The 20,047-nt window shown below is 55.1% G+C and overlaps 2 protein-coding genes across 8 annotated transcripts; one reads left to right on the forward strand and one right to left on the reverse strand.

The window, feature by feature from the left end:
* Positions 1–247: 247 nt before the first annotated feature.
* Positions 248–7,547, reverse strand: LOC141566994 (SCO-spondin-like). Its single transcript, XM_088799845.1, is given in 10 exon segments — positions 248–1,462; positions 1,577–1,646; positions 2,404–2,483; positions 2,571–2,729; positions 3,362–3,461; positions 3,554–3,798; positions 4,042–4,206; positions 4,329–4,420; positions 4,829–4,987; positions 5,685–7,547. Coding segments are annotated over 10 exon segments (1,236 nt in total). The 5' UTR covers positions 5,786–7,547; the 3' UTR covers positions 248–1,397.
* Positions 7,548–8,042: 495 nt separating this feature from the next.
* Positions 8,043–20,043, forward strand: ZNF467 (zinc finger protein 467). 7 transcript variants are annotated; one of them, XM_074315184.2, is made up of 5 exons: positions 8,043–8,360; positions 10,229–10,304; positions 10,793–10,909; positions 11,724–11,834; positions 14,654–20,043. In XM_074315184.2, the coding sequence occupies exons 2-5, from the start codon at positions 10,271–10,273 to the stop codon at positions 16,138–16,140; spliced, it is 1,749 nt and encodes a 582-aa protein (XP_074171285.2). In that variant the 5' UTR covers positions 8,043–8,360; positions 10,229–10,270; the 3' UTR covers positions 16,141–20,043. The 7 variants fall into 7 exon arrangements, with proteins under 7 accessions (XP_074171285.2, XP_019594947.3, XP_074171286.2 ...); XM_019739388.3 differs by having other exon boundaries at positions 8,043–8,273; XM_019739389.3 differs by lacking the exon at positions 8,043–8,360 and adding an exon at positions 9,483–9,560.
* The last annotated feature ends 4 nt before the right edge of the window (positions 20,044–20,047 follow it).

Consider the following 20,047-nt stretch of genomic DNA (forward strand, 5'->3'; position numbering starts at 1 on the left):
TTGGGGAAACAGACCAGAAATAGATAGTTGCAAAATAAAGAGACACGTGCAATGAAAGAAATAAGCAGACGACCTTATTAAGGCATGCTTTGTCACCTTAAGTGCCAGTGATGGGAAGATATGGGGTGGTTACTCAAGGATTCCTAAGTGGTGCCTGAGCTGATTTATAGGTAGGAATTAGCCAAGTAAAAGAGGTGCTATGAAGGCAACGTGCCCACCCCCCACCTCCCATTCATATGTTGAAGCCCTAACCCCAATGTGATGGTATTTAGATGTGGGGCCTTTGGGAAGTAATTATGTTTAGATGAGGTCATGATGGTGGGGCCCTCACGATGGGATTAGTGCCCTTATAAGAAGAGACACCAGAGAGCTTGCTCCCTCTGCCCCGTGAGGAAATAGTGAGAAGGCAGCTAAGCAAGGAAGAGAGTCCTCACTAAAACCCAACCATGCTGGCACCTTGATCTCAAACTTCCAGCCTCCATAACTGTGAGAAAATCAATTTTTGTTGTTTAAGCCACCTGGTCTAATGGAAAGCGGTGAAAAGAAAGAGGATGGATGGACACACTAGAGAGGGGCTAATTAATTTAATTAATAATATCTAATCAATGTTATTTAGCAATCAAGGGAGCCCTGTGCCCTCTGGGCTGGCCCAGTGCTGTGGCCCAGGACTCTGTGTGCTTAGCACGTGCCAGGAAAGTCAGTGGCTTTGTGGGGGTGACGGCAGCCACTGTAAGGAGCTGGTGCCTGGCTGGGGGGTCTTGGAGGAGACCAGGGACCCCTCCTGCAGGGCCAGGAGTGGGACCTCACCGGCACCGTCAGGGTTGGGCCGGCAGTGCTGGGGCCACCCATCTTGGCAGATGCAGAGCTGGCAGTCAGCCTTGATGTGCTGTCCAGGCCAGTAGCAGATGCCGTCCACCAGGCAGGGGCACTGTCTGGCCACACACCCCACCCGTCACCGCCTAGCACCTGTCCTGCGGGGCACCAGCAGCCTAGAGAAGGCCCAGAGTGAGGCTTCCTTACAGAAGGCTCAGCCTCAAAGGCACACGCACCACGCCCCAGGCTAGAGTTCCTCCCCTGGACTGCTACAGGGCCACTCAGCAGGGCATACCACCTGACCAAAGATGTCTTCACAAGTCAGAGGGCAAGGGGCACAGGGACGGAACACTAGCTCTCCGGAGCAGGTGGCATTGGGGCTGTGGTCCTGAGAAAGCACAACCAGAGATCGTGCGGGCAGATCACGGGAAGGGACAAGCTGCCCACAGCAGCCCCCTCCACACTCCCTCCGCCGTGCCCTCCTCCCTTCCACTCACGGGTCTGGCAGGTGTTGTGAGGGTCCCCAGGCAGCAAGGCACAGGTCTGGTCTCCATTCTGGGGTGGGTGGCACTGTCACTGCCAGGTCATGGTGCCCTGGCACTGCTCAGAGCATGGGGATCAGGGAGACCAGGGGTCCATTCACCGTCCACTGTGAGGAGGGGCCGGACAGGTGGGGGCACTATGAGGTCAGGCGCTTTCCTTACCCCTGTATTTCTGGGCCCCACCAGCCCCACTGCCGTCCTGGGTGCCCCAGGCCTCTCACCTCGGCAGGCAGCCATGAAGCAGGCTGAGTCTGGTGCTCCGGGCCCGGGCAGTGCCGCCGCACTGCGAGCCTGGGAGGGGAGCATTGACGGGGCTTTGGCCCTGGACCCCAGCCCACATGTCTGGCTGCACAATCCCCATGGGCTCCAGGGTCCCCAAACCCCACAACCCTGCTCTTCTGGGGAGGACCCTGCCAGTTCACAGTCAGGCTGCCCATCACACATCCTGGGCTTCAGCCTGCAGCTGGCCAGCCTCCACGCCTGCCTCTGTGCCCTTCAGGGGGTCCTCACAGCCCTGGGCTGCCTCCACTGCATCCAGACACCCAGGCTGGGGACAATTGGAGTTGGGCCAAGGGGCAGAGATGAGGCACATGAACAAGGACACCAAGAAAATGGTCACTGATCTCATGGCTGCTTCAAGGCGCCACTGTCATGACCAGCAGCCCAGACATCCTGGGGCTGGGGTGGGGAGGGCAGGGAGGCAACCAAGTAGCAAGCCCAGGTAGGCGCAGGGGAGCTGGGGTCACCGTCAACCCATAGGCAGGAGATCTGATAACTAGCTAATTAACCAAAGCTGGTCGATGACCAGCTCAGTGAGTGTGTCCCCTGAGTGGGCAGTTCACGCAGGCAGCTGGGGCTGTGGGCAGCACCTGACACTGAGCTCCTATGGGACCCTGAGCATGCCTTTCCTTCCCTGAGGATCTGGGAGAGGACCAGGCCTCATCACCTGAGAGACACAACAGAGGCTTGGAGACGTCAGAGAAGCCAGGAGTGGGCGGACAGGTGTGGGAGCAAGGAAGCCCAGGTTCCCTGAGGGCTGCAGTCTCACCTCTGACTCAGGGAGCCTCCAGGAATTCCCAAAGGTGGCAGTTAACGCAGCCAGCTCCCCACCTGGCTCCAAGAAGTCATCTGGGGGAGGGTGAGAGAGGTGCTGTGTCTGGAGTCTCAGGTCTCCCCTAGCCTCCTAAGCCAGGGACTACACCATGCCCCACTTACCCTCAGGCCGGCCGTTGTAGACCCCACTGAGGCCTTGAGTCTCTCCCTGGAGCTTGTGGTCTACGGAAATGGAGATCAAATTGGATCTGTCCAGCCATACAATGACCCCCAAAGCCCCTGACAGCATCAGCCAGTCCCCTGGCCACGGCAGACTCAGTCCTGGGTGGACGGGGTTGGGGGAGTCACAATCCTCATCCCTCCCACCATCACACCAGGGCTCAGACTACCCAGGGAAGGGAAGAAGGGAACGATGCTCACAATTCTCAGGAGGTCTGCACTTTATACCCTTTAAACAAAGGTGATTGGTTTCCCATCACAGCCCTCTTTGAGAAGTTCGTGAACGCAGTGGACGTTCTCTTTAGAGAGTAAACTACAAAACGTGCATGCATGCACACACACGCGCACACACACACACACACACACACGCAAAACCCCACTCCCACTTCACTCCATGCACCCCAACCAGGACCAAAGTTCTGGTCGGAGACTGTCCCATCTAGCAGCATGAAACCCTCCCTCACAGCACTGTGGGAGGCAGGTGGAGAAACTGAGGCTCAGAGAGGTTAAGTGGTTAAGTAGAGGGACTAGCCCAAGGTCACACTGTGAGCGGGCTAAGAGAGGTAGGTTGCAGGGGTGAGGTGGAGAAATAGGGCCACGACCTCTAGTTCCTCAGCTGGTTCCCTCATTTCCAAATGCCTCCCAATAGCAGTGGGGGTCAGGGAGGAAGCAGCGGGCTCAGCGCCAACTGCCCTTTCTGAGCCCTGCCCGGGGATGGGCAGACTGTCCCTTACCAGGGAGCAGCCGAGACTCCCCATCAGGTACCAGCTGCCAGTTCACAGAGACATTTCCACCCTGGATCAGCACTTCGTCGGTTCCCATCGTCACCCGGGCCTGGGAGGGGCTGCATAGCGGGCAAGGTGGTCAGCGTGTCTCCTCCCACATACAGCTTCCTCCCTGTATCCATCCCCATATCCCTCCCTCACCAGCTGACAGTGCCCAGGCTGGGGACAATGGCCTCTGGGCTCAAGGCAGACAGCTCAGGTAGAATCAGCAGCTCCCGTCAGCAGGTAAGTGCAGCAGCCCAGGAAGTAGTAGTGGCGCCCGCCAAAGGTGCGGTAGTGGAAGCCGGACCATGTGGCACAGGTGGTCGAGGAACGCTGGCGCTGTCCCCAGAATTGGGCCACAGCTCTTGCCAGGGGCTGCAGGAGTGCTGGAAGGGGGGTGCTGCCTGGAGGAGATGCACCACCTGTGAGCCTCTGAGTGTGGGGGAGGATGGCAGAAGAAGCAGGAGGCAGGTGGATAGACATGGTCAGTCTGGTGGGCAGGAGATGGGAGGTGACTCATCTGAGAGGACAGGACAGTGGGCATGGGCCCTGAGGAAAGGCCCAGAGCTCAAGAACTCCATGTGGGAGTGCCTGTGAGGGAGTGGGTGACAGCCGGGACTGTGCCTATTGGCAGGCCGAGGACCCACCTGGCAGCTGTTGGCTGGAGCTGGGAGCGGCCATCCTACCAGCTGTGTCCCCAAGGCCGGGCACAGCACTCCTCCAGGCTTCCTGCAGAAGATTTGCTGAGCCTGCTCGAAGCTGGCGCTGCCACATGGCAAAGCAGTGGCCCTCTTGGCTGGCTTCTGCAAGGGCTGTGGTGGGCAGAGGGAGAGAATGGGGCAGACCCAGTCAGTCAGCCTGGACTCAGCTTCCCTCCCTAGACAGCCTGCCACCTCCGTGAAACCTCCGATCTGGGCCAATCTCAGGCGCTTACCCAGGGTGCAGTGTGTGCTCCCCCAGCCTGGGCAGCAAGCCCTCACTGTCCGGTTCCACGCAGCAGGCCAGGTTTCTGGGGGCCTGGGTCCACTGAGCAGGTGGAAGAGAGAAAGACATTGGCGTTCGGCTGGGTACCATCCCCAGGAATGGCCTGGGACACTCATTCAATCTGGTTCCCTACTGAGTGGCTTTATCTGACGAATATAATTTCCCTTCCTGGTCTTCATTTGCCCACGTGCAAAGTGAGATGAACTTGGGAAGGCAGACTGGAGGGCAGGCACAGGCAGCAGGCATCCAGCCTCTCCATGGGCTGCTCACAGTAATGCCCACTCATCCAGCTGCCCCATCCCGCACTCTTTGCCCTTTGAGAGCCCACCCAGACCTACTTCCCAAAGGCCTGCTTTTCCAGGGCACCACCCAGCCCTCCCCCACTCTCAGAATGTGGCCCTTTCGCTCTTTCCTGTTCTGCAGCCAGTCCAGGCTCTGACCCTTACTCACTTGTAGATGGGACAGAGCCCCACATGTCCACTCCAGGACAGGTCCAGCCGCCAGCCCCGGTGCCGGTAATGGTAGAGGTTGGTGCAGGGCACCAGGTGCTCCCGACGGGGGGTCACTTCCTCCTCCACCAGAATGGTCTCCGTGTGCTCACACCACTGCCTGCTCACAGAGAGGGAATGACAGCTGCTGCCACTGCCTCCTCGGTCACCCAGAAGCCATGTCCTGTGACCCTGTTTCCCAAAAAGCCAATGCCCAGGGACGTTAGTGAACTGAAGAGGAGGCTGAAATCAGGAGGGGATTCTGGCTGCTGCAGAAGGTCCCAGTCATGGGGCAGGAGGAAAGGATCTTAGTGAAGGGCCCTGGGGTAGGCTGCTTACCCCTTAGTAAGTGCCCATGCCATCCCAAAGAGGAGGGCAGGGGGCAGCATGGTGCCCCCACAGGTCACCTTTCGGGGACCGTGAGGCTTGGACTTGAGGGAGGCAATGAACAGAGTGAGCAGAGTGCTGGTTTCCCCGCCCCACACAGCCGCCAACTGCAGCCCAGCAGCTGTGTCCCAGGCAGCCTGATAGCCCTGGGGCTGGGACGCTTTATCTCAGCCCCATGCCCAGGGGCACCAGCTGCCTGGAACCAGATTGGATCTATGTGCACCGCACAATCCACTCAGAGGCCAGCTCTCCCTGGAAACAGTCCCTTCTTGCTCCTGTCTGGTGTGTGTGTGTGTAATGGAGGGGTGCATGTATCCTAGGCCACAGCCGGATGCTCTGAGCCTCTGATATTTCCACACTCTCAGGCCCTACCACAAATTGACATGGACTCCAAACAGCCACCCTCCCTTTCTGGGCCTTGATTTCCTTACCGGTAAAAACAGTAGCCTCCCAGAGATGCACTGGTGGGACTCAGGGGCTCCACGAATACTTTGAAATTGTGCGTGTGCACATTTTCTGAGGACAGTTCCATCACTTTATTAGATTTTCAAGGGGAGGCCATGGCCCCACAAAATGGTTAAGAATCACAAGGCCAAATGATGGATATGGTCTTCCAGCCCTAAAATTCTGCCTTTATGATTCTCTCCACTGTTTCCTTTCCTGCCTCCTTATGCCTCTCTCTCCCACCAAGCACTCTGGAAGTCCAGGGAGGTTGGGCTGAGTGCAAACAGAGGAAGGATATGTCCCCTTCCCTCTGTGGTCTGACTTCTTACCGGGAATGATTATGTGTGGCTGCCTGGGGCCACCCTGGTCTCCTGAGAGAGTCTCCTAGGGTCCCTGTGGCCCAGAACCAGGAAGCCCAGGCAGGGGGGAGGAAAGCAAGCCTCAGGGAGGAGTACCTGGGGTGGGGAGGGCGGGAGGGAGGGTGGAGGCAGGAGACAGTGGCCCAGGGGCAAGGCAGCAGGACAGGATAATCCCAGCATCCGCCTGGTTGGAAGGGGGCAGCAGCAGGTGCCTCAGGGGAATCCTGGTTACATCCTGGTTACCAGCTCCAAGGATACCCAGGCTGGAATGTGGCCTGGGCCTCAGATTCTGTAACCCGCCATCTCCTAAACCTGATACCCCTCTGAGCACCCCACATAGTCACCCCACCTGGGGCGAGGAGGCTGTAGGGAACCAGAGCCTCACTAGGCATTTCTTCTGGACCCACCGTTGCTCCCAGGGCCAAGAGAGGGTGCTGGGAGTTGCTCAGGGAGCTCTCCAATGGGGTCCTTGGAAAGGGCAGACACTCCCTCCATCTCTCACATACGCACATCCAGACACTGTCCCTCACATCTTACGCACTCACATTCCCATTGCAGGTCTTACTAGGAGAAACGCAGGAGCTGGCACCCAACCTACACATTCTACTCCCAGGGCCATGGGCAGGTTGGGCACTGACTCACCGAAACAGCCCACCAGGGAAGTAGAAAAGCCTTTCACAGCTGATTCCCAGGTACCACCTGTTCCCATGCCTATCCTCCTGTCCTAAATGTTAACAAATAATGATTGCACCCCTGCTGTGTGCCATGCTTCTCTGTCTGCTGGTATCCTGTCCTTGTTATGAGTCAGGAGGAGGCTCCTTGCTCTGCCCTCCAAGGGCCATCCACCCCCCACACCCCAGCTCTGGATTCCAACCACGGTTGATAAGGCAGCACTTGGATTGAGAGAAACCGGAGTCACAGTCGCCCTTTCCCCTAAAGGGGGAGGGAGAGAAGCTGGAACCCAGAGGAGATTGGAGGAAGAGATTAGGGAGAGGGTGCCCGGAATAACCAGCCCACATATCAGCTCTGGAGGACAGGACGTGGGGAGCTCTCAGAAGGAGTCGAGGTGCCCAGGTGGCAAGGTGGAAAAGAAACATCATAACCCCAGGCAGGGACAGCGAGGAGCCGGACCTGAGACCTGAAGGCACCCCTGCACACCTGACCCGGAGGCTTTCCAGTGCATAGGAGGGAGGACCCGCCCAGGGGACTCCTCCTCGCTGCAGACCCTCACCTGGACCCCGCCCTCAGAGTCTCCGCCCAGCGCGTCTCCCGCCTCTCCCCTTCCTCACCAACCCTGCCTTCTCGCTGCTCTCGTGGCTCAAAGCCCCGCCACCCTACCCTCAATTTCTACTTCGAAGGGCCCATTCTTTGCAGACACAGGGGCCCTGCCCTGTCTCCTTCGACTTCTCCCTACGGCCCCAAGGGCTCCCGTGGCAGGTCTCAGATAGAGTCCTCCTGACTCAAGGCCGGACAGTGTGGGTCAGAGTGGATCCGGGTGGGATTCGGGTGGAGAGTGAGGCGGGGCCGGAGTTTCCAGACCGACCCCACAGACCGATGGTGGAGACTGGATCCCACCGCGGGAGCGCGGTGCAGACAGGCTCCTGCAGACACCAGCGAGGCAGACAGCAGCGCAGACACTGGTTCTCCTCCCCGAACACGCCCCCTCCTCGTCCTCCCAAGTCCTCGCCGCCCCCGCCCTGCGCCCCACCTTTCCCATGGCTCCTCCCTCGGTGCCTGCGAGCACCCTCCCTCAAAGCCCGAGTGCCCCTCCTCCCAGACTCCTCTCCCTCCTCTCTCCTCCCCCTCCCCCCTTCCCTTTCCCCGTTCCTTAGCTCCCACTTCCCATCACCTACCCGGACGTCGTCCCTCCAGACCTTCACCTGCCTGCCTGACCCTGCCGTGAGCCCGCCTGCGACCCCGCCCCTGGACACCCGGGTCCCCTGCTTCTCCCACCGGTGCCCCGCGGCTCCTCTCCCGCTTCCTTGCTTCCCTCCCCCTCCTGGGCTCCGCTTCCCCGCTCCCGCTCTCCCCGTGTCTTTTCCTCTCCCCTCCCCGCGAAGTTTCAGGGCTGTCAGTCTGTCAGTCTTTCGGGCAGTCTGCACCCAAGCTGCGGGCAGCAGGCGCCATTGAGAGCAGAGCCGGCAGGGGCTGGAGGCCAGGGCGCCTGGGCGCTGGGGTCCCGGCAGCAACGGGGAGACCTGGCTCGCCTCCCGCCAGGTACGGGCCGTGGAGGCGCCCAGCAGTCCGCGGCTCTACCCGCTCCCCCTGCCACACCGACACTCAGTCACTGCCCGCTCCGCGCAGGTGACAGCCCCGGGGATAGGGGGCACAGGAGGGGGTGGGGAGGGGTGGAGGGGAATGAAAGGGCCCGGGAGGGGCGCGGGCTGGAAGAGGGAGGGGATGGCACTGGGGAAGGAGGGCTCGGCTGGGGGGGTCAGGGGGGTCCAGAGCAGCGGAGTGACGGGGAGCTGAAGGCAAGGCAAGGGCTGGGGAAAGGGGCGGGGGCTGTCCGATGGGAAAGGGGTGCGAGGATCCGAGGGGAGGCTCTGGAAGGGGGAAAGTGTGGGAGGGGTGGTGGGGGAGGAAAAACTGGGCGCGGGGATCGGGCCGTTGGGGGGGGTGCGGGGAGAAGGGGGGGTGACAGGTGAGCTCCCGAACCCGAGTGAGGTCTAGGCGCAGAGGCTCGGGGAGCGGAGGAGGCGGGGAGATGGGACCGGAGGGGTCTGGTGAGGAGGCAAACTTGGGAGGGGAGTAGAGAAGTCAGTGGGGAGCAGAAATGGGGAAGGAAGCCACTGATGGGAGGGGAGGGGAAGCAGAGGTGTGTTGGCAGGCTGGGGTGGGGAGGGCAGGGCGGGGGAGAGCGTCCGGAGTGAGCGTCTTGGGGGGTGCCTGGGAGCAGACTGGAAGGGGGAGGGGAAGAACGGTTCTGGGGACCGGGTGGGGAGGGAAGCGGGAGCCTGCAGGGGAGGCAGGGGGGAAGGGAGCCGGGGGCCTCGGAGGGGAAGGAGAGCTGCAGGAGGGAGGGAAGGAGGGAGGGAGCGAGGAGGGTGGTGTGAGGAGAGGGGGAGGAGGGCTCGGGAGCCGGTAGGAGGGAGGGAACTGAGGTGAAGAGAGGAAAGAAGGAAGGGAAACCAGAGTGGGGGAGGAGAGGGAGAAGGGAGGGGAGAGCAGGTTGGAGGGAGGAGGAGGGCGGTGTTGGGAGGAAGGAAAAGAGGAGGGGAGAGGAAGGGTGAGGGTGTGTACCGGGGAGGGGGATGGAGCCGGGGAGAACCGGGAGGGAAGGGCAGCCCGGAGCTTGGGGAGCGGGAGGGGGCGCTTTGTGGAGACAGCTAGGAGAGGCTGGGGGACAGGGGAGGAGGAAGGGGCCTAGAGGGGTTGGTCGGTGGCCTGCGGGCTGGGGGAGGAGCTGGAGGGGCGAGGCTGAGGGCGGAGCTGGGGAACCAGCCAGATTCGGTGAGGAGAGATGGCGGAAGGCAGAGGGAGCAGGAGAAGGGAGGGCAGAGGGTAGGTTGCCAGAGAGATTTGGGGGGGGAGGGGAGTCTGCTGGAGTAGGGGGCAGGGCACCCGATGGAGGAGGATGAGGAAGGAGGCACGAGGGCGGGGTGGCCCTGCCTGGGGGAGACCCGCGGGGAAGGGCAGTGGTATTGAGGTAAGGTTTGGGGGAGAGGAAGCCAGAGCCATTTCCTGCCTTGGGCAAGGACCCTCCTCTGAGGGCCTGCCCTACCCGGTGCCCAATGGTGACACTCACCTCCATCCCTCGGCTGGCTCCTGTTTCACCAGCTCCTGCAGTGACAGCTGGAGGGCCTAGGAGATGGTTCCTTGGTCTCTCACTCTCCACCCTCTCCCCCAGAGAGTTGCTTGATCCCTGACGTCCCCTCCCCCCACACCCCCACGGGAGCACTGATGGGCTGACCTGCCAGGTGAGGTGGAGCAGCTAGCCAGAGCTAACCAGAGCTTGCAGCAATGGCTTCAAGACCTCCTTCTTGTCCTACCTTTGAAGATCTCTGTGCGATCTGAAATCCACCTTCCCTCTTTTCCCTCACTTGTATCTGGCAATATCACCTTTGGAACTCCTGGCTGGGGATAGCTGATGGGAAGAGGTTGGGCAGAACTAGGGCCCAGGTGGAAGCTGCCCTGAGGAGACTTTGAGCAAGGATATTTTTTCTCTTTAGGGTCTGTGGTCTGATCCCCAGGAAGAGCTGCCCAGGGTTGTCATGAGAGAGACCTTGGAGGCCCTCAGCAACCTGGGTGAGCCAGCAGAACGGAAGGAACTGGGGGGGTGGGGTAGGATTCAGGGGCCACTGGGCCTGCTGAGCCTGCTGTTTCTCTACAATAAAGAAGGCAAAGCCATCCTCACAGACTGAAACCCTAAGACCCCCTGGGAGTCTTTAGGGCAGCGTCCTTTTGGGTTTCATCAGGGTGTATGTGAATGCCTGGCTCATGCTGCAGGTTGTGCTAGGCTGTATGTGCACATGCGTTCCCGTGAGCGACAGGGTATTTATATCTACTCTCTCTTCCTTCACCTGCCCTTGACTCAACACAAAGGGGCTGAGGTTGATACCGGGCAACGCCACTGGGGAGCCTGGCTGTCCTTGTTCATACTGGCTAGAGACCTTTCCTTCCAGAGCAGGTTGGGGAACGTCCCTTGGGTGGGCTGGGAAAGGGAAGAGCCCCTGCCTTTGATCACCTTCTCTGTACTGATGCTTTACTTGGACCCATCCTTCTACCTGGAACAGGATTCTCTGTGGGACAGCCGGAGATGGCCCCCCAAAGTGAGCCTGGGGAAGGGTCCCATAATGTGCAGGAACAGATGTGCCCTCCCAGGGAAGAGAGAGCACTGAGCATGTGTTCGGGTAAGTGGGGACTGTTGATGGTGGCTCAGCGTGGCGTCTTCCTTTCTTCATCAAGTATTTATTGGCACCTGCTAAGTGCCAAGTGCCATTCTAGTTATTTGGAATACTTCAGTGACCAAATAGACAAAGACCCTTTCCTTCCAGAAGCTTAATCCCAGTGAGAGCAGGGAGTCAACAACCAGCCCATGTAAAAATAAGTGCACTTCAAAACTGTGTTTGAAATGGATGAGTACTATTGGCGGATAAAGCAGAGGGAGGGTTCCTGAGACCACTCTAGGTGGGGTGGGCCAGGCTGTAGGACTAAATACGGTATGAGAACAGGCCTTTTGGGAAGGTGAGGTTTGAGCAAGATTTGCAAGAGACGAGGGATGTAGCTAAGCAGATACTACCTAGGAGAAGATCCCCAAGGGAGGGGTGTTCCTGGCTCTTTGACACCCTGATCTTCTTCAATGATTTGCCATGAAACGGGCCCATCTGGTGGTTGAGAGGTCCCCAGCTCTCTGAGGAGCCTCATGTAAGCCTCAGGGCAGGGCCCTTCCTTGTTTCCACTACCTTGCATACACATATTCCAGAAACTTCTCACAGCTGTGGCTCTTGCAACCCGCACAGTATTAAGAGCTGCCCAGCTTGAAGGAGCCTGAGGCGGCCCTGGGGCAGCTGAGAATTCAGTCCCTGCAGGTATGACAGGGGCTGGGTATGGTCCCTGCCGGTGGGCCTGGGACAGGGGTTTCAAACTCCTGCTTGCTCACTCCAGTGGGGACCTCTGTCCATCTATGACATCTGCGGTAGCTTGAGGTAGCCTGTTCTCTGCCAGGGCACGAGGCCCCCAGACCTGAAGAAGGCACCCATACCAAACCGGCTGAGGCTCCCTGCAGAGGCCAGGCGCGCACCCCACGGAAGGCTGAGCCAGTAGGCTCCTGCCCAGGTGAGTCTTCCCAGCACTCCATCCCACCAGGGGCTACGCAGAGGGAGCAGGGGCCCTGCAAAGCTCCAGAGATGTTATCTGATGAGCCAGCCATTACAGGCCCTTCCCACCCAAGATGAATCAGGCCCTGGCACCTTTCTGCTGTAGAGCTTCAGCACCCAGAGGGAATTCCGTGTCTGTGTACAACAGGAATCAGAGAGGCTGGTCACCAAGGGGAATGTCCTCTAGAAGGCCTAACTTCCCCTCACTCCCCCAGTCTAAGTACAGACTTGTTGATGACTTGAATTACAACTCCCATGAAGATATATGGCGTTGGTCTACCTTTTCACTGTCTCTCCCCAAATATATTCCCTCCCTCACATCTCCACTGATCTCAGTGGTACCCAAGTGTTCCGAATCCGTTGTGTTTGACTCGTGCTCCATACCCAGGGCAGTCGAACCAATTCTCTTACCATAATCCCGACCATCACTTCCTTGCACTGCCACTAACCTTAATCATCTTTTGCCTGAGTGATGTCATTTATTCCACAAGGATTTATATAGTGCCTACTGCGTCCAGGCTCTGTTAGGTATAGTGGAAAGAGATGGGTCCTAGAGCGACACAGACATGGTTTGAATCTTTGTCTGCATTTCCTAGCTAAGTGATCTTGGATCAGCTACCTCTCCTCCAGGAGGCTCAGTTTGTTCACCTGTCAACATGGATAAGGGTAACTTTGTGCTTGTTGTAACAATGTACACACAGTGTGTCATCTCTAGTTGGCATTCAGTAAATGGTGACTATCCTCATTTTTATTACACACATAAAGACACATTTATTAGATACATAAGGAAATAGGACACAAGGTATCTGCCCTCCAGAAGCTAAAATCTAGTTGACACTAATATGAGCTAGGATAAAGAATTAACAAATAACAATAAACCATGTCACAAAAGTGTGTTAACAGTAAATGCCATAGGAGTTTACATAAGAGACTTGCATGCATTGGAATTGTCAAGCATTTCATTTGTGCTGCATTTTGAGGGAAGTGTAGACTTCAGCTTTAAAGCAAGTTGCGGGGGGTGGGTGTGGAGGATGGGAAAGTAGTCTAGGCTGAGAAAAGACTTTGAGGCAGGAAAGTTGACGCATGACTGGGGTTAGAGCAGACCAGCTTGGCTGTAGTGAAAGGCTTATGCCTGGGAGTACTTAGAAAGTTGGACCAGGTTGGGATGAACCTCAGATACAGCTAGAACTTGCCCTGTTTCCCCAAAAATAAGACCTAGCCAGACAATCACCTCTAATGTGTCTTTTGGAGCAAAAATTATTATAAGACCTAGGTCTTATATAATATATAATATAATTATAAGGCCAGGTCTTATATAATATAATATATAATATAATATAATATATAATATAATACCCGGTCTTTAATATATGATATAATGTAATATAATACCGGGTCTTATATTTTTGCTCCAAAAGATGCATTACAGCTGATTGTCCAGCTAGGTCTTATTTTGGGGGAAACACGGTAGTTTATCCCGTAAATATTAGGGAGCTATTGATATTCTTGAGCAGAAGAGTGGCTCAGTGAAAATTAAAGCAGTGTCCCAATAGGATTGATAGTTGTTTGGAACCGATGGATCTGGAAAAGAGCCTAGGAGTAAATGTAATTGTGGCAGTCCATGTGTAATGTAACCAAGGCTCGGGCTATCAAAGAGTTTTAGAGCCAGACAGGAGCTCACATCATGTGGTTCAATGGTTCTCAAACAAGAATCACTGTAGGAGCTTTACAGGAAGAGAACAGGTCATGCACCTGCTCCCAGAGATGCGATTTGTAAAAGTTCTCCAGGAGATTATGATGGGGCACCAGGTTTAGGAACCATGAACTAGTCCAACTTTTACACCTAAGCAAACTAACAAACTTAACTCAGAGAGGTAGCAAAGAGGTAAGTTAACCAAGGTCACACTGCTAGTTAGTGGTTAGTGGCAGAGGAGAACCCAAGGGATCATGAGGGATCTGGACCCCGAGTTCCTTCCTGTTGGCTGGGCCATTCCAGTGCCCAAGAGGAGCCAAGCTCCAGGAAAACCCACCTCAAACCTGCTCCCTCCCTGCTTCTCCAGAGGTTGGCACCATTCATTGGCTCTCTGTACACTCAATCCTCTCCTCTTGCTAAACAGGGATTTCCTACCTGGCTGCAGAGGCAAGAATGAAGGGAGAAATGTGTGGGGGTGGGGGTGGGGGGGTGCTTTGACAGACAGCAGGAAGCAATACAAAGGTCCACTAGCGGGAGTCAGAGCAGGGGAAGCTCAAAGATGAGAGTCAAGATTCCAAGGTTTGAGCCCAGCCATTGGAAAGAGGCTGCTGTCCTCTTATTGAAGTCAGCCCAAGATTGGGAAGGACAGCTGTTTGGTGACAAGCTAATGAGCTGCAGCCAGTTTGGGGACATGGGAGGGGAGCTGCTCAACTGGAGATGAGAGACTGTTTCCAGAAAGGAGCCTGCTGGACAGGAAGGTCTGCGGCAGCCACCCTGGGCGTATGAACCCAGAGTGCAGCCTGAGACCTGAACCTTGAGCAACACTTATATTCTGAGGCAGGGAAAGCGCTCTGGGAGATATGCCCAAGCCTGGGAGAAAGCCCCTAGGAGGCAGGGGTCACCAGTGTCTCTGCTGCAGAGAGGGTAGGAGGGGGACTGAGCAGAATCTTCAGATTTGGTCATTCTCAGGAACTTTCCAGTAGAGTGGCGAGAACAGAAGCCAGACCCCAGGGCTCCAGGAAATGGTGGCGGTATTGGCACGTTGACGTGGGGCTTAATAGACTTGGCTTGTTTTGACTTTTCAGGGCAGGAGTGGATGATTCGGAAGGTGAAGGTGGAGAAGGAAGAACAGGAAGCAGAAGAGGTCGAATGGCCCCAGCATCTGTCATTACTCCCAGGCCCCTTTCCTGCGCCTGACCTGGGCTCTCTGGCCGCCGCCTATAAGCTGGACCCGGGGGCCCCAGGGACACTGGGTGGGCTCGCGCTGGCCAGCTGGGTCCCGGTCTCAGAGAAGCCCTATGGCTGCGGAGAGTGCGAGCGGCGATTCCGGGACCAGCTGACCTTGCGGCTGCACCAGAGGCTGCACCGCGGCGAGGGGCCCTGCGCCTGTCCCGACTGCGGTCGCAGCTTCACGCAGCGCGCTCATATGCTGCTGCACCAGCGCAGCCACCGCGGCGAGCGACCGTTTCCTTGCTCCGAGTGCGACAAGCGCTTCAGCAAGAAGGCCCACCTGACTCGCCACCTGCGTACGCACACGGGCGAGCGGCCCTATCCGTGCGCTGAGTGCGGCAAGCGCTTCAGCCAGAAGATACACCTGGGGTCGCACCAGAAGACGCACACCGGCGAGCGGCCCTTCCCCTGCACCGAGTGCGAGAAGCGCTTTCGCAAAAAGACCCATCTGATCCGCCACCAGCGCATCCACACGGGCGAGAGGCCCTACCAGTGCGGGCAGTGCACACGCAGCTTCACGCACAAGCAGCACTTGGTGCGGCACCAGAGGGTGCACGCGTTGGCCGCTCGCGTCCCGCCCTCTCCCGACGCACCCACCTCGCCGGGTTCCTCCTCCCCGCCCCCTCCCGGGCCGAAGCCTTTCGCCTGCTCCGACTGCGGCCTGAGCTTTGGCTGGAAAAAGAACCTGGCCACGCACCAGCGCCTGCACCGCAGCGAGGGCCGGCCCTTTGGGTGCGATGAGTGCGCACTGGGCGCTACCGTGGACCCTGCCGCCGCCGAGCCCTTGGCCTGTGTGCACCGGAACATCCCGGCGCCCCAGGGCGCTCCCGCGAGCGAGAGGTCCTTCTTGTGCCCGGACTGCGGGCGCGGCTTCGCCCACGGGCAGCACCTGGCACGGCACCGGCGGGTGCACAGCGGCGAACGGCCTTTCGCCTGCGCGCAGTGTGGCCGTCGTTTCGGCTCGCGGCCTAACCTAGTTGCGCATTCTAGGGCCCACAGCGGAGCCAGACCTTTCGCTTGTGCTCAGTGCGGGCGCCGCTTCAGCCGCAAGTCTCACCTCGGCCGCCACCAGGCGGTGCACACGGGCAGTCGGCCCCACGCCTGTGCCGTCTGCGCCCGCAGCTTCAGCTCCAAAACCAACCTGGTTCGCCACCAGGCCATCCACACAGGCTCCCGTCCCTTCTCCTGCCCGCAGTGCGGCAAGAGCTTCAGCCGCAAGACCCACCTGGTGCGGCACCAGCGCATCCACCGCGAAGGCGCCCCCCTGGCCTCCGATGCAGACCTCTCGGCCCCAGCCTGGCCCACTCCCACCGAGGTGACAGCGCCGCCGCTCTTCTTCTGAGCCTCCTCATCCGCACGCTTCCTTTGCCTTCGGTTGCTCCCTGGTTGGAGAAACCCAGGCCCAAGTAGGTGAGCTCTGTGGCCACCCCCGACTGCTGCACGGTGGCCGTGGCCCCTGCAGGCCATTTTCCTTCCCTCGCCATCTTGCTGGGGACAAGTCTGGAAAGGACAATGAGCTTGGACATTCTATGGCCAACACAATGCTGAGTGAACCCTTGCTGGAAACAGTTCAGGCCTGAGCCCTTGGAAGCCTCCCGCCAGGAGAACCCACCAGAAAGCAGACACATCCTGGACCACCCCTGGCCAAGTTAGCCTCTACAGGGGGAAGGGAAAAATGGTTATCTGTGTACTTAGTGTCATTAAATTAAAATTGGAAGGTTCTGGGGCTATTAAATGAGTTGGGGGAGGGAACCCCTTCCTCTTCTCTAATCCACGCACAGAGGACAATTCCCTTCCATCCTGGGTGAATTCCATTTAGCAATCGCTCTACCAAACCAAAATATAATATAGCTAATTGCCAAACCACGACCCTGCTCCCTGCTTCTAGCTCAGAAATTTGATGAGGAGGAAACATTAGCCTGCATTTCTCATGCCAGGTGTTGAAGGCTGGAACTGTAGGGAATGCAGAGAGGGGCAGGTGCCATTTGGCCCCCTCCAAAGAGACATGCCACCGAGGGTTCTGGGTCTCTCATGCTTCTGCTTCTGTTTGAAGCTTTCCCAAGGCGATCGCAGGAGAGCCTCCTTTCCTGTTCACAACAGCCTGAAAACCTGAAATTTTCTGGTAAAATGTAGATACTTGGGAGGGAGTAGGTAGCCTCATGGAATGGATTCATTTATTAATTAATCCGCTGGTGAGGATTTCCTAAGGGATCCGGGTTCACAGCAGGTAAGTCTCATTATTGGTGGGGGTGGGGAGGTGAGTGAAAATCATTTGATGATTCTCAGCTGGGGACACTGACCCCCAGCTGGAGGGGGTTTCCCTCCCCAGAGATCCCTACTTGCCTATCTCTAGGGGTCTGGCATCCCTCTTGCCATCCCATGTCCCATCCGTTACTATGAACTTCTGTTACGTGGTGAAGGTGCATGAGCATGCCCGGGGCTCCTGGCACGGGAATGGCACTCTGTACTTCTTTTTGGAATGAAATAAATGCACGAGGTGTTGCCGATTGAGGGGAGATGGAGAAGTATTATGTGGTCAGCAGGGAGAACGGCTGAAGGGGGACAGTGGGAAAAGCCCACTTCGCTTGTTCTACAGTTTTGCCAACGAGAATGGTTTTCAACACAGTAGAATCTCCTGGAAACTTAAAAATATACCAATGGGTATGTGCACTTTTCTGTACACTTATGTTTCAATAGAGTATGTGTGGATAGATATATAGATGTATATAATGATTCATAGGTAGATAGATAGGCAGACACCGATGCTGGGCCCCACTGGAGACCAGTTAAATTAGAATCTGCATAAATGAAGCCTGAACCTGATTTTTAAGCCTTTCTCAAGTGATCCCCCTGTGCATGTAGGGATGAGGGCCACTGCTAGGTGATTGTCCTTCAGCACCTGGAAGGCCGAGTCCAGGCCACCACCAAAGCCTGAAAACTTGAAATGGAGCAGATGGAGTGTCTGAGACATGCCAGGCAAACACAGCTGCTCCAGGACTAGGAAAGAAGATGGTCCAGCCTGGGCAGCCTGTTGCCCCAGGTGTCAGGGTCTTAGCTCGCAGTTTCAATGAGTCCAAGGGTTCTATGAACACTTGGGACAGTTCGATACATCTATTCCAGCAGCCTCACTCTCCAGTGTCTCAAATCCAGAAACATGCGTCGTTCAGATACTCGGTTCATGTTTATTGAACCCTGGCTCTGTGCCTGACCCCATGTTGGTGCATAGATACAATACATACCTGCTCGTATTCACAGAACTTACAGCTGAGGTGGGGAACAGACATTCAACAAAAACCATACAAATAAGTGTAGCCAGCTAGTAATTTAACAAATAATCAATGTTTTTCTTCCTCCCTGAATCGCCTCCGACTCCATGCATGTACCTTGAAGGTGCAGCTTTTGGGATGCTCTTGCTCTGCATGTTTTAAGGCCCCACTTTGAAGCCAGTTACCCCAGTTCCAAGCGCACCTCAATCCCCTACGGGCTGTGTGACCTCACTGTGCGTCAGTTTGCTCATTTGTAAAATAAGGATGGTAATTACAATGCTAACATCTACCTAAACTGTTATAAGGGATGAGTGAGGGAAACGATTTAAAAAAGGGCTCAAGTTTTCTCCGTATAAATCTGTTCTGATTTATTCCTAGATTCTGGGTGTTTTGTTGTTGTTGTTGTTGTTACTATACATGAACAATTTTAATTTAAAACATTTTCTTAATTTTAATAGTTTACCCATAGATTCCTTTCAATTGTCTATGTGTATAGTCATATCTCTTGTAATAATCCTTTTGTTCCTTCTTTTTGGGTTTTCATGCCTTCTTTTTTCCTTGCCTTACTGCCCTGGTTAGAACCACTATAATGCTGAATAACATGAGATATGTCACCATTAAGTGTCACGTTTTCTCTATTTTTTTTTTTTTTTGGTAGATTATCAAATGAAGAAATTTCCTCTCTCATCCTAAGGTAGAGTATTTATGGATGTTGGCTCTCAGCAAATCATCTTTCTGCACCGAGGTGCTCACATGATTTTCCTCCTTTATTATTGGGGTGGGTGACCACTAGAGTTTCGAATGTTAAAACCATCCTTCCATCTTTGAGATAAACCCAACTTGGTCATGTTTTATTAGCTTTATAAATTGCTGGAGTGTTTGATAATACTTGTTTAGGACTTTTGCTTCTTGGCACATTGGATTTTTTTTTTGAGATTAGCCTATGATACTGTCATCTTGTATTGTCCTCAACTTTTGGTTTCAAGGTTATGTTAGTCTCATAAAATGAGTCAGAGTATTGCATATTTTTGTGTTCTTTGGAGTAGTTTGTGTATTACTAACATGATCTTCTCCTTAAATGCAAGCTAGAATTTGCCTATGAGGCCTTCTGGGTCATAGTTTCCTTTGGGGGGAAATGCTTGATCCAGTGCAATTTTTCAAATGATAAGGGGCTATTATTCAAGGGTCTGTTTCTTGAGTCTGTTAAGTTGTATTCTTGTGGGAGTTGTATAGTTTAACTGAATTTTCAATTTTTTTTTGCAAAGTTGCTTGAAATATCTTTTCATTTTTACATGGTCTGTAGCAGCATCTGTAGTGATGTCACCTTTTTCATTCCTGAGGTTGGTTATTTGTGCCTTCTTCCTTTTATTGATGAATTATACAAGCTGCTCAATTTCATTTTTGTTAAAACCTTTTTGGCTTTCTTGATCATATCTAATATATGAATGCTATTTCCCTAACTTCTGCTCTCATCTTTACATGCCCTTAACGTTTTGTTTTTGGATTTCCTTTGCAGTCTTGTTTGTACCTCCTTGTAAATTCTTAGCCTTTCCCTTTTCACATACTCATTTATGCCTATACATTTCTAAGTACTGATTTAGTTTTATCTTCCATGTTTAGTACGTGGTACTTTCTTATAGTTTAGTTCAAAATATTTATTTCTTAATTGACACATGGATTATTTAGGAATATATATGTATGTAAGAATTTCTCATTATTTTCTATTTGCCTCTAGCTTAAAAGCTAAAGTATGGTCAGAGAAATACTCTGTATAATTTCAATACTTTTAAATTTGTTTGGTCTTGCTCCAGGACTTACTATAGGGTCAATTTTTGTGCCTGTTCTGTGTACACTGGAAAAGAGTCTATTTCGTAGCCCTGTTAGTTGACTTGTTCAAATCTTTTACATCCTTCCTGATTTGTTCTATCAATTTCTGGAAAAGGTGTGCTAAAATTTCTCAAATATGGTTGTATAATGTGGATG

This window comes from Rhinolophus sinicus, chromosome 8 (assembly GCF_057876585.1).
Source record: "Rhinolophus sinicus isolate RSI-liver-muscle chromosome 8, RSI-T2T, whole genome shotgun sequence".
NCBI classification, from domain to species: Eukaryota; Metazoa; Chordata; class Mammalia; order Chiroptera; family Rhinolophidae; genus Rhinolophus; species Rhinolophus sinicus.

What these genes read in the sequence shown, in the direction of transcription:
- ZNF467 (XM_074315184.2), top strand. Translation starts at nt 10,271, where the DNA reads ATGAGAGAGACCTTGGAGGCCCTCAGCAACCTGG. An exon ending in GGAGGCCCTCAGCAACCTGG is followed by an intron (nt 10,305 to 10,792) that starts GTGAGCCAGCAG and finishes TACCTGGAACAG; the next exon opens with GATTCTCTGTGGGACAGCCG. An exon ending in GCCAGTAGGCTCCTGCCCAG is followed by an intron (nt 11,835 to 14,653) that starts GTGAGTCTTCCC and finishes TTGACTTTTCAG; the next exon opens with GGCAGGAGTGGATGATTCGG.